Genomic DNA, 13305 nt, shown 5'->3' with positions numbered 1-13305 from the left:
TATCTTTAAATTGACTTACATACACTTAGTGTTTTGTACTTTATCCAATTACAGACAACATTTGTGAGGGAGTGATTTATGGGACCATTAATTCCCAAGTTCAAAACCTTATTGTGGTGCTGTTTAATTGCTTTAATGATTAATTAAAGACTGATTTCGTGCATAGTTTAAGGATGTTGTGCTCCTGTGGCTATGCAATGTAGAGCTGTGACTGGAGATACTCTGATTTCCTGAAATAATTCAATTTACAATCCCGTTTTCTCAGTTATTTAATATGTACTGTAGTTAACTTAAAATGAGCAGTTTTCTCTCTCTCTGGAACACTATGGAAAGTTCATGTAACTTTGATTTATGCTCGTGTATTTACAACAGTCATCAGACCTAAGTTGACCTCCTGTCAGGCATTAGAGAATTAAGTTAACCATTATATTTTATTTGCTTATTGCTAATGTTTTATTATGCTTCAAAAAGCATTGGAAAAAATAGAAATATAATCATTTAAATAAATAAATGTATTTAAAACATGTAAATAGTATATAGAGATTTAATTTAGGACAAAAAACAAAAAGTATACAAAATATACAAAAATAAATTAAATACACTTTAAAAATTACTTTATTTTTGCTGATTTAGTTTACTTATCAACAAAAGTTGATGTGAGATTTTTACACAAATATCACAATTTTATATCTTTTTACATGTCCGGTAATTTTGGTGGATGGCATTAGATGAATCAGCTGTATCCTATCCAGCCCTGTGTGAATAATCCTTTGTTATTTGCGTTACTCAGATGAAACGAGCTAGTCTAGCTCAACATGTTACATTAACCTACTTTTTATCCAGCAGTGAGTTTGCACATTCTTTTTTTTTAGGTCACGCTAAGATGTTAAATTTAACAGCATAAAGTGAACAATTCCTTTTTTTTTTTATTCTCACATTTTTGTTGACTTGTATGTTTTTCTATATTTTCTTTTAGGTGGCAGATAGCATCATCTCAAAGCGCATCTTCACTGGTGAGCACCCCTTTGTCTACAGACACACACACAAACACAGACAGACACACACCTTCTCACTAACTTTTTTAATGTTCTTTGATCCCCTTTCTCCCTTAGAGGCGAGAACCATGCCTCACAATTTCAACAACTCAGGGTCAAAGTTTATGAGCCCCGTGACCCAGAGGCCATCTGCCCACTTGACCCTCAGAGACGCCAGTTCTCAAGGTGAGGCATCTGTGTTTAAGCGGTCATCGTTAATCTAGGCGAAAGATTTCGGGAAGTCGGAGAGGAAAATGAAAGTTTTGCCGCTGAGCCGTATGTTCTGCATGTGCCGAGCATGCACAAAACTGTGGGTTGAATAGATAAAACCAACGATAAGCTAAACAGTTTTGGTTCCTACATGGTGCAGACATCTGGACTGAATATTAGACTAAGGAACACTGAGGAGCATTGGGAGCAGCTGCTCATGAAGTTTAAAAATATCTAAAGAAAAAAATCTGAAGAAGCTTCTCGGATGAAAGATAAAAAATCTTCAAGAAACTTAAAGAAGTCTAGAGCTTTTCTTTCCAAGCTCCTTAGATCACAGAAATGTAGCGCTACAATCCCTGACTGTCACGCACACCCTGTGGCTATTTTCAGATTTACACACACTACAGTCCTGTTTAGAAAGCTTTGTTTATTAAAATTATTCACAAAGAAATAAAATGTATTATTATTGAGTTCTTTGGTGTACACTGGTTTCCCAGAAACCAAAAACATGTACGTTTGATTATTTATTTAATCAAAAGTAGTGAACTGTGATGGAAGTCAACCTGTCCAGCCTGTACCCCACTTTTTGCCCAATGAGAGCAGAGATTGGCTCCAGCCCTTCCACTGGTCCTATCTGTATAACCAATTAAAAAAGATGAATGGGTGGATTATTAAGTTATTCTATCTGTTAAAGTTACAAATCACAGTTTCTTCCCCATTTTCCTGTGTAGCATGTTTAGAAGCACATTAAAGTCTACTCTGCTCTTTTTCGTACCACTTCCTGTGTGCCCGAGGCATTTACTAAGAAACACTGAAGTTTTAAGCTGAGTCTGTGAGGTCTACCAGTATGCTGTATGTGGCAGTAAAGTAGATATTTATATATTTCACAGATCAGAATCACACACGTTATAAAACATGGAATTTAAAGTTGGAATGTGTTTTTCATGACTTTGGTATTGTTTCATCTGAATCGGTCGTGCAAACTGAAGGGTGTTCACAATCTGGCAAAGCCTTCCTTATGTTATTTCCACTGAGCTGACAAAGGGTAAGAAATGTGCTGTGTGTGTGTGTGTGCAAGAGCTAGAAAGACTGTGTGTGTGTAAGAGGGTGAGGTTCACACATTAAGCCTGGATTTCTCATAAGGAAATACAGGAGGAACTTTGATCCGCGATGGGTGTTTCTTAGAAAGAGAAGTTATCCTACACATGAAGAAAACTGTTTCACGCTGGCACACACAAGCTATGACCCAACTAATTACAACTGAAAGTGTAAAGAATTGAAGTAGTCACCATGACTTCGCCATCTGGGTTTGGACTGTCCATTTTGAAGCTTCGGAGTTAGCCTTTTGGCTGCTGCGTTGGTTTGTTTCGAGCCCTAAGGTACCTTATGTGGACAGAAGCACAGCAAAAGCACAGCATGCTTACGTATCAGTTAATGAAGATAAGCTTGCACGCATTTTGCAGACATTAAGAGCTATGCCGTGAATTATCGCCATGTTGGACATCACCATTTGCTAGTTGCAACTGTGTCTTTCCTGACTGGCTGTTAGGGTTTCTGATAGTTTCTGGCTGGAAATTGGTTGCACGGAAGTTGCTGCACCAAAAACCTCCAAGCAATCGATTTGTTTGGTAACAAACTGCCTCAGTTTCTTGTTTTTCATCTTTGTCTGCGAATACTTGCTAACTATTAGCTGAGCAGCAGTGCAACTTGAAAAACTGTACAATAAATTTACTTTTACATTCAAAGTAAAAGTTGCACTGCAGAGGTGCAGCCAACAAGTTTCAAAAAATGCAACTTGTACTTAAAGGCACACCATCTCCGTTTACCGTTTTCCAGTTTCAGTGCATCTTGAAGACCAAGTTGTCACGACTGTCACACAGACAACAGGTCAGTAACACACGTCTTGGATGGTTTGTTCCATACAGTCAGTCATATTATTTTTCGGATAGTACCTGCTAAAACAGCACGTACACAATGGTGCAGTCCACTTCATTGACTAGAGGTGAAGCTCTTTTGGGAAAACTTTTCATTTAAAGTGAATGTACCCCCCATCCTTTCAGTATCCAGGTGGATGTGTTCTAAAATAAAAAATGACCCAGCATGGAGTTCTTATGAAGAGAAAAGCTAGCACAGTTTTTGGTATCAGGCTGTAAACATGTTTTTTAATGCAAGTCTTTGGAAACTGACTTGTTTTTGAAGCCTCAAGTGGCCACTAAAGGAACTGCAGTTTTTCGCACTTCTGGATTGTAAATAGCGTTGGATCAGATGGAAGAGTTTATTCAGTTAAGGTCTCTGTGAATGTTATGTGCTAATAAATCACAGCATTTACATTGTAGTGTTATAGACTTAAGCTTCTATTGTTGATGGCAGTGTTTCAGATTTGCACACTAGTCACACAAGTACACGCTGCAGAGGAAATAAAGCCAGCATGCACAAGAAATCACTTGTGTTAAATGTTTAATTTCTGCCATGAGGAAAACTGCTACACATGGTTCTAGTCAGCAGTATTCAGTATTTCCTGCATCTTACAGGACTTTGGCTTCAAGCTGGTGCCTCTTACCGGTGAAACAGGCTTAACCAAAGATTAAATCGCCACTTCTGCTATAAGTGGCCATTGTACAAGTTTGAATGTGCACTTCAGAGTGCCCTGTTACAGAGTACTCAGAAGGAAAATTCATATCACCTACATTGTCCAATAGACATGGTGCAACTGGCTCAACTGTGTAAAGTAAACATCATTCACCAAAATTTTGAATAATACTGTAATTAAAAGTGCTTTTTTTATCACAGGATTTTATCTTTTTTAACTCAGTATTTCAGACGTTTCTCAATATTTTAGGGGCTATAAGGGAAAAGGCAAACTATTGCTCAACTTTGGCGGCTGTAAGAAAGAAAAGCACTACTCTGGAGTCATAAACTGTATTTATTCAAGGTTCATTTTGCCAGCTGCTGCTGCTTTTGAGCTTTGGGCAAACACTCACTGATATGTGTCTTTGCTTAGTTTTTAAAGCTGGTATTGATTTTTTTTTTTTATTACATCCAATCTATGATTTCTAGGCTTTAGCTGGTTTGTTTTTCCCCACTCCTTTTATTTTCCATCCCCATGTGACAGTTTTTCTTCCCTCTTCTGTTTAGAATTTGTCTCTTGACACTTTTTTAATCTTTGCCAACAGGGTTTTCTTCCTCCCTGAGCACCATGCCTGGTCTTCATCAGTCCTGCCGTCATTTGGTCCGCTCATGGGCCAATCAGAGCCTAGGAGCTCACCTGCACAACATGACCCTGTCTAATGGGAAGCTCCGAGTGCCCCAAGATGGGAGGTACTATCTGTACTCACAGGTGAGAAAACTATGCAGATGGAGGAGATCCTCCAGGCACTTTGCTAGCCATATTTTTGTGTGTTTTAACATGACAAGTTTGTCAAAACCTTGTAGTGATAGCTGCCGAATAAAGGTGTCTGTGACTGTTGTATATTCAATTTTATTAACCATTAATTGTTGTTTACAACATTTATTATTGGATTGGATGATTGGATTTATTATCGTAGGGTCTACCTTACAAGTAGGGTCTACCTGTAAGGTAGACTGCAGGAAACCTGCTTTTCTGTCAAAAACAAGGGCACGTCAAAGAGGAAAAAACAAAAAACAGCTCACTGCATTAACTTATTTCCACCTTTGTCCAGGTGTATTTCCGTTATCCATCCCCATCTGCAAATGAGGGGGACCAGCGCAGCGTCAGCCACCAACTGGTGCAGTGCGTCTACAAGAAAACTTCCTACCCAAGCCCCATACAGGTACAGCATCTCTGTTTTCCTAAAACAATCAAAGATCACCTTGAAGTATTTGTACCTTTCAGCACTTTCATTAGCACTGGGATGATTTTCTCTTCTTTGTTCTTTTTTCCAGCTCCTGAAAGGTGTGGGAACCAAGTGCTGGGCTCCAGACGCTGAGTACGCCCTACACTCCGTTTACCAGGGAGGACTTTTTGAACTGAGGGCCGGTGACGAGATCTTCGTCTCTGTCTCTTCCCCCACCATGGTAAATGCAGAAGAATCTGCTAGCTACTTTGGCGCCTTCCGTCTGGACCTCTGAGAGAAAAGGATTGGAGAAAAAAAAGAAGAGATGGGACAATGGATGGATAAACAGATGGGTTGGAGAGCTTGGGGCCTTTTGAATATCCATTGACTGGGGGGGGGGGGAATGGTCCTATAGACAGAAGAAGAGATGGAGGTCTGGATCTTCAGTGTTTGCTTGGGCAGATGCACTGAAGGATGGAAGAACTGGGGTTTGAAAGATCTACATGGGTGAAGAATGCTGCAGGAGGATAGTGGATTTGCCTTTCCTACTCTCTTGATTAAGAGAAAGCAAGACTTCAAGATAAAAGACATGTGCAATTATGAAAAATAAATAAATGTGAGGACTTTGATTTACAGTTGATTCTTAAGGGGGAATTTGCCACAGGAAAAAAATAAGATCACAACCTTCTAGATGAAGTTCCGAAATTAGTCCACCATGCTATCTAGATCTCGATATAACACGACCCTACATGTGTGAATATGTCAGTGACCTTTTTATGGGAAAAAAATTAAACCCTTGGTTTGGATTTGAAGAATTTACAAAAAATAAAAACTTTACTCTCTACATCAACGGCTGCAGAAGAAAATGAAACAATCAAACCAAAGCAAAAACTTCTTTTTTAAGTGTGCGATGGGAGTTCTGTACATATGTATGGCTGAGAATGAGATTTACACAATGGACTGTGGTGATTTTAAAAGTAATTCGTTTTTATTTTACCTTTGACTGGACTTAAAACCACTTGGGGAATCTAAAGACTTCCTACTCGCGAAACACTAAAACTGTGGATTTTATGTAAAGACCTTTAGTGGAGGAAGAGGATTGCCTCTGTGACAAACTGTAGAAAGAGCCAAGAGCTTTTTGAAGAGGAGTCTGCAAGCCAAGAAGAAGTGAAAACAAGGAGGGAGAAATCTTGATAAGAATTAGCCCGGCACTGAAAGATTAAAGGACAGAGAGATGCTGTGGGTAGTATGCAGCCTGACCACTCTGCGTGGTTGATGTCTCTTCTTTCTCTTTCCCTTGATTCCTTCTCTTATCTTTTCATGTTAACTATTTTATCTATCTTGTCGAACCTGTGAAGCTGCATTATATTTGAGTTCATGGAGCAGTTATGCAACCAACCACAAAGCAACAATGTGAGAAGAAGATGACAGAAACACATGCAAATAGTCTAGTTGCACAATCACAGAGAGCATGGATTAAAGTGACATTTAGGTTGGGTTACATGGAGTTGTTGTTTTCACTGCAATGATCATTGGTTCCATAATATAAAAATCTCATTTTGGATACATGGAGTTAACATAGTTATTGGTGTATTGCATTATCTTTCCAGGGTAGTAGCTCAACTTGAACATGGCAAATTGTGCACTTACCTAAAACGACTGCAGCATTTAGTAAAAGGACTGGTTCTTATATAGTGCACTCAAAGCGGTTCATACAGCTTGCCTCATTCACCCATTCACATGAGCACTTTTTTCTATGCTTTCTTTCACTGTAATTGTTGGTCTAGCTTCTGCATTTGGGGAAAGTTTAAAACCTGTCAAGCCTCTAGCAATGTCAATGCTTCAGTTAAAAAAAGAAAAATCCTCTAGTATAGTAGCTAACACAGAGAAGGTGGAGATCCCTGGGAGGGTTGCAACAGGAAGGGCATCCAGCCTAAAAATCTGTGCCAAATCAAATATGTGGATGCATCCGCTGTGGCGACTCGTTTTAAATAAAGGCCAATAAAAGCTTTCTCTGTGCTAGCTAGAGTGGAACATATTGTCCTTCTACTTGCTGAAAAATGATTGGTGCTAAACATTTTAACCACCATCTGGACACTCAGAATGCAAAAAATCCACACCTTAAGCAAGAACATAGGTTTAGCATAAAAACTCAAAGGAACATTTTGATAGTTTGAATACACAGTCACCCACTGGTTTGTGGACATTCTCGAGCTTTGAGTTTAGCATTGTGGTGGTCGGTATCTTTAGCTTGCGTCTGCAAACATTTACTCATCAGGACATTATTTACTGAGGTCAGACGTCATGTGAGATAATTTTCCTACTGACTTCTACATGATCAGACCTGTTTCTGCAACAAGAGATTTGCCCCCTGCTGGTTATGAGAACGACTACAAATGTAAAGCACTTGACTTGGCAAAAAGGCTGGTTTTTAAGCAGCCTGTGCCCATGTTAAGGGAAGATAAACAATACTTTCATTATGTAACCTCAGCTATGTTATTATTGTAGACGTCAGTGACAGTGAAAGAAATAGGGTATGGAAACTAATTTAATGCATCGGTGCTGAAATTGTTTGTTCAGAAACACAAACAGCTGACTAAAATTGGCTGACAGTCACTTAGTAACACTGGTGCATACACATAACAATTGCAAACATTATGAGCAGTTCAGAAACTGTATTCTCAAACACACTCAGATGCTACAAATCTGAAACACAGGATCCCACACCAAGTCAAGCGAACAAAGACCCAAGATTTGGAACGAGTGAGAGAGGATATTTGCAGAGATAAACCATCCACCGCCTAGCACAGACACAACCCCTACATGCTTTTTTCTCTGTGTGCACATAAAAAAAGTACACACATCACCTCACACTACATCCAGGCTAGCCTGTGCTATGTAGACACACACATCATCCAATGTCACATCCAGCGTGAAGACATATGCCCTGATTAATCTGGGCTGTCTAGCCTCCCTGTGCCATCTGGTAATTGTCAGTGATCTGGCATACAGCGAGGGTGCGCACAGGCATGCTATGAAAACACAGCAACAGAGCTGGTTTATTTTCTGCTCAAATCACAAAATTAAAGGCAAATCTCATATTGCATTAAATTACTGTTTTAAGCTCAATTTTTTGCTGGGTGGCACGCACCTGCACATGTTTCTGTTGCTCTAACGCTCCCTGTGTGAAGTCAAGTTATATTCACGTTAAAATAATAAATGGTAACTTCAACAATTATGCAACATGTGCAATAATATTATAACTGTAAATCTCTATACCACATATACAAAGTTTTCCTACCTTTTGCAGTTTAAATGGTTATTTTTTTGAGTGAAAAAAACAAACAAACAGAGAAACACCTTTTCATCTGGTGATTTAGGTGTAGGTCAGCCATTAACCAAGATTTGGTAGTATCTTGGTTTGATGTGGAAAGGTATTTGTGGTAAAGCTAAAATTTTACTTTCTGCCAACTAAACTGTTAGCCAGACACAAAAACCTGTGTGATTGCTTTGGTTGCTAGCAAATTACTGAAGTTGCCGATAATTTGCAGGAAAGTTGTAGAATTATCTGCAAAGATGTTCCAAACCTTAGTAAAACTTAAAAATATACAATTCAAACCAGAAATCTAGAAAGTTAACTAAGTAAATGTTGTGCTTTGCTGCTATAATCAATGCGTTTCAAAAGATGCACCTTTTACTTTGATGGAGAACTGTCTTCATGTTGTACTTTCCTTATTTCATTGTCTTTTGGTGACTAATTGGCGAGGGTTTGTAGACAAGTCAGTGTTTCTCATGCAACAGCAGAAATCTGCTAACAAGGTTTTTGGTGCAACATCCTCTTGGTAGCCAGTTTCACATAGTGACTACCAGTAACCTCCATTAATCACTCAATAACATACTGGGGACTTCACACTTTTACTTGTTGCTGCCACAGCAGTCATTCTCTAGGCCTGTATGACTGGGGTGTAGCTGGCAATAGCTAGTAGATAATTAGCTTAGATTAGCATAGGTATCAGAAACAGTAGAATTGATAAGAAGAAACATTGAAACAAATGTTTACTAGTAGCAGCTTTATTAAATTCACAGTATAGAAGACAGGCTATTTGTGAGCAATTAGTGAGCATTGGGAAAAGTCGTGGTAATGGCTTCCATGTTTATTTTTTGGGCTATGCTAGGCTAACTTAGCTTTTACAATTTGCAGGTAAAAACAATGTTACAAATTTGCTCCAGATTTAATAGAAATGATTATAAAATAACACATTTCAGCATTTAGCTGTGTTGGGGTCGCTGAACATAGTGATTTAGTGATTTAAAATGTTTCACAATGTGTCACAGAGTCACAAGATAATAACTGAGAAGTTTATGTCATGTAAAGTAACTTTTCCATCCATAAATAATTGTCCTCTGAGATGTATTCATTACACTGAAGCCAAAGATTTACAGAGATCCATATGTGGCAAGTAATTGGACAGTTGTTCTGTTATGATTTGATTTACAGATCATTTCATTACATTTCTGTGTACACACTCGTTACTCCTGCTGGTTGGTTAATTAGATTTCTAAAGCTAAAATGTTTTTCATGTGTAGTACCCTGCAGAGTGAGTGTGTTCATCTCTCAGCATTTCACTTTCTGTTAGATAATGTATAAATAAGGATACATGCTGCTTAAGTTTATCATTTAAAAACATAAAACATAAGCTTGTCAGCACACTGTGGGGTAATGTCACAACAAATCATCCAAGTAACTCAAAACATCTACATCAGATGGTGTTTGGTGGGGGTGAAATAAATCCAAATCATTGGATTTTACTAGGCTGATGAGCAACAAAAAGAAGTCAGATTGTATGGAGGCCAATGAGCAAAAGGTCTAACTTTTTAACTTATCTGCAGCCACTCTACCACATTGCTGATGTGTTTATGGTCTCAATTACTACTTCTAAGCCTTACTAAATACAAAATTGTTGCTATTATATTGGCAAGATTGAAAGTATAGTGCATGAGAAAGCGAGAGCATAAAGTTAAATTGATGAGGCAACTTAAAGTAAAACCAAAGTTTATCATATGTAAATGCTGCTCATCCAGCAGATGATAATTAGAAGGGTCGTATTGTGAGATAGCAAGAGTACAAATATATGTGTGGTCTGCTGTGAATCCAACACGTGTTTGGTTAAATCTGTTGGATTGTGAATGATAAAACATCACCACCCAGCGATGTTTAGCTTTGTAGTTCAGTTTTTATTATTGAGCAAGGCCTGTTTTTGATGTGTTTTGGTAAAATATTGCTTTTAGTTTGAAATCAGATCTTGTCTGTTTTCCTGTGCGTGTATCTGTGTGTGTGTGTGTGTGTGGTTATGCACAAAAATGCACAAAAGTGGTTTTGGACAACAGTTGAAAGCATTGCGCTTGAAACTGCCAGACCGCGAGTCAGACAAATTGTCCATCTCTTGCTCTCTACAAGACCTGGAAAGAGAAACTAAGCCATCACCGTGGGGCACTCTAAAATCTAGACCTCATGTAAGTCAGCGTTGAGATCTTTTCCAGTTATGCTCTGTTTTGAGCTTCCATCCAAGATTCATGCTGTGTTTATATTTTGCAAGCAGCGTGGCTTGTGGAATATAGATATATATTTTAAAGGGGAGTGCTTCACGAGTCCAGCTTCAGTTTGACAAACTGGGTGTCCAAACACAACAGCTTCTCCAGTCTTGGCTTTACACGGGGTGGGAAAAACACCACCTTCAAGCTCCTGTTTTGATCCCGGTGAGGATGTAGCTGTATTTAAAGGTCTGAGGTCGTGATTCCCCGACAAAATAAACCATTTGGACACTAATAAACAAGCTGAATGCATCCTTTCTCATAAAACACACACTGAGAGCCAAATTTTGGAAGAACTTGAAGCATACATTTTAAATTCATAGCAACCATCTACCTTACATATCTTAACATGTTACCATAATGATTTTGCACAGAACTACAAGTGAGACCATTATATGTTATAATTTGACCACAGTTCCTGCCAGTTAGCTAATTTTCTATGGTTCAAGTTGTTCCCCAGGTGCAACCCAGCCATTATATTTGGTTTCAACACCAGCTCTAAGAAACATCTGTTGCTTATTACATAGCTGCATGTTGCAGGACACTTAAAGAAATAATCAAATTTAAGTCTATTTAACAGCTCGAGTGACTGGCAGATTTTGAAATACACCCCCAAATGTTGGTGGAGTACCACATGCACAGCAAATATGCGGCAGTGCTCTGTTGGCACCGACATGAAACAACTCTATCAACTCACCAGGACCAGATTAGTTTTCCTTTTGCCATTTTTTGCAGGGAACTGACACAATGATAAATACTGTTTTGTATTATTTGGCAAATTTATTGAACACAGCAACTGAAGAGGACAAACACAACCAAATTCCCCAAATGTCTTTATATCTGCACAGGCATACTTGTCAGAACTCAAACATTTATATTCTATTGCAAGCACTGAAACAGCCCTCGAGGAGGCGAGGACAGGCAAATTTCCCCCACTGCAGAGGATTGACACTGTGTACATATTTGAATATCTTACAAACAAAAGACAATCACTGTTACGCAAGAAGTCGAACATATGCCAAACAAGCATCTGAAAACAGCAGAGTGCTTTTTTTAAATTGCTGCTTCTATTTCTGACTTTGATGTGTACCGCTATGCAGATTTATATCAGTTGTCACTAAGCAGCACCGCTTGCATAATTAAACATTAAATGTTTTGCACAAAAGCAGAACAAATGCTGTTTATGCTTTGCCTGCATGCCTGTGTTTTCCAAGGATGTGAAACAAGCAATCTCATAATCAGCTGGCTGCCTAAGCTTTGGTCCAAAACCTCACATATAATTCTGTTCTTTCCAAAAATGAACACATTTCCTTTCCAATGCTAGCTTAACTAAGACTACAAGAGTGAATGTGCTTTGAATTCCGGTGACCCACTCTACCACCAAATTACACATTTAGAATTTTAGAAAGTAAACAACACTTTTACTATTCATGGCTCAGTAGATATGTAAATTAGCCCCAACCTCACCTTTTGGCTCACGGAGGCTTCACTCATTTACTCACTCACAAGATTTCTTTGAACACAAACAAGAACAGCATTAGACCCCACTGTGTGAAGAAAATGCAGGGCTGAATTTGTGAATCAGACAGACCCATAACAGAGATAGTATTCTGTTCCTGCCCGTCAGAGTAGAGAAAAAACTCCCTGAGCGCATGAAAATGTTTACAGTTCCTGTAGCAAACTATCATCACAAGCAAAGAATTTAGGTGGATTAGCACTAGTTGGAAACTTTTTATTACAGTCACAGTAGCGTATTGTATTGTCCTCAAGTTGTCTACTGTGGTTTTCACTCCTTTTCTCCACTCTGCTTCACACACACAGTCTAGCAGAGGACATACTCGGTGAAACAGAGAGCAACTTACACTGAGCTGAAATGAATCAAGTGCACATATACAACATAAATCGTAGACTTCATTATGAAACAGCTTCTAGTGTGTTGTTAGTGTTAGATAAAGCTTGTTTCCAATTCCCCACTCTGATAAATCAACTACATTGATGAATTGATTTCTTAGGCTTGCAGCATATGAAGCTATCACTGTCTGAATCTGAGATTATGAGGTCACTGGTACACTACAGTCACGAGGTGGAGATTTTCGTTCATGATTGTTTCTGCTCATATATGTCTTCTAGTTTATAAAAAATGACATGTTAATACACTACAAACTGATTCTCATCACAGGGATCAGTGAAACAAACAGTTCTCCATTAAAGCGGTTTATGAATGTAGATACTGTTCAACACATATCCTTTTGCTTTTCTTAAAATCACATTTGATACCAACTGAAGAATGTACATGTAAAGTTCTGCTGATTGCCTTGTGCCTTTTAAAAAATAATGCTCTTCTGTGTTATTTTGTGCTCAAATAAAGTGCCTACTGTCAAACAGGAATATCAGTGCCAAGTTGTTTGCTTTAAATAGAGATGTAAGTGACTGTGTAAGTGAATGTGGCATGGTTGTTGCTGTCACATGGGCTGATCTGCTGGGATGTTTCCACGTAACCATCTCTAGGATTTACAGAGAATGCTCTGAAAATGCCTTCTTGATTTCAGAGGTGAGGAGAATCAACACGTTCTCACTCCCAAAGCGTAACAGTTTACGCTAGGTGACAAATCGTCGATATATTACGCTTCCAGGCACCCAACATGTCTCTACATTACGAGATCAGAAAAAATGAA

General features: G+C 38.6%; 1 protein-coding gene across 1 annotated transcript in view; it reads left to right on the top strand.

The window, feature by feature from the left end:
• Window positions 1-13018, top strand: part of tnfsf10l (TNF superfamily member 10, like) — an 82097-nt gene extending 69079 nt beyond the window's left edge. The window contains exons 3-7 of the mRNA XM_006806897.2: window positions 977-1013; window positions 1113-1220; window positions 4418-4581; window positions 4925-5035; window positions 5148-13018. Of these exons, the coding sequence (XP_006806960.1) occupies window positions 977-1013; window positions 1113-1220; window positions 4418-4581; window positions 4925-5035; window positions 5148-5333 (606 nt within the window). The 3' untranslated portion in view covers window positions 5334-13018. The remainder of the gene's footprint in view (window positions 1-976; window positions 1014-1112; window positions 1221-4417; window positions 4582-4924; window positions 5036-5147) is intronic.
• The last annotated feature ends 287 nt before the right edge of the window (window positions 13019-13305 follow it).

Source organism: Neolamprologus brichardi, chromosome 3, assembly GCF_056152115.1.
Source record: "Neolamprologus brichardi isolate AB-2024 chromosome 3, ASM5615211v1, whole genome shotgun sequence".
Classification (NCBI taxonomy): domain Eukaryota; kingdom Metazoa; phylum Chordata; class Actinopteri; order Cichliformes; family Cichlidae; genus Neolamprologus; species Neolamprologus brichardi.
This window is presented reverse-complemented; position numbering and strand designations above follow the sequence as displayed.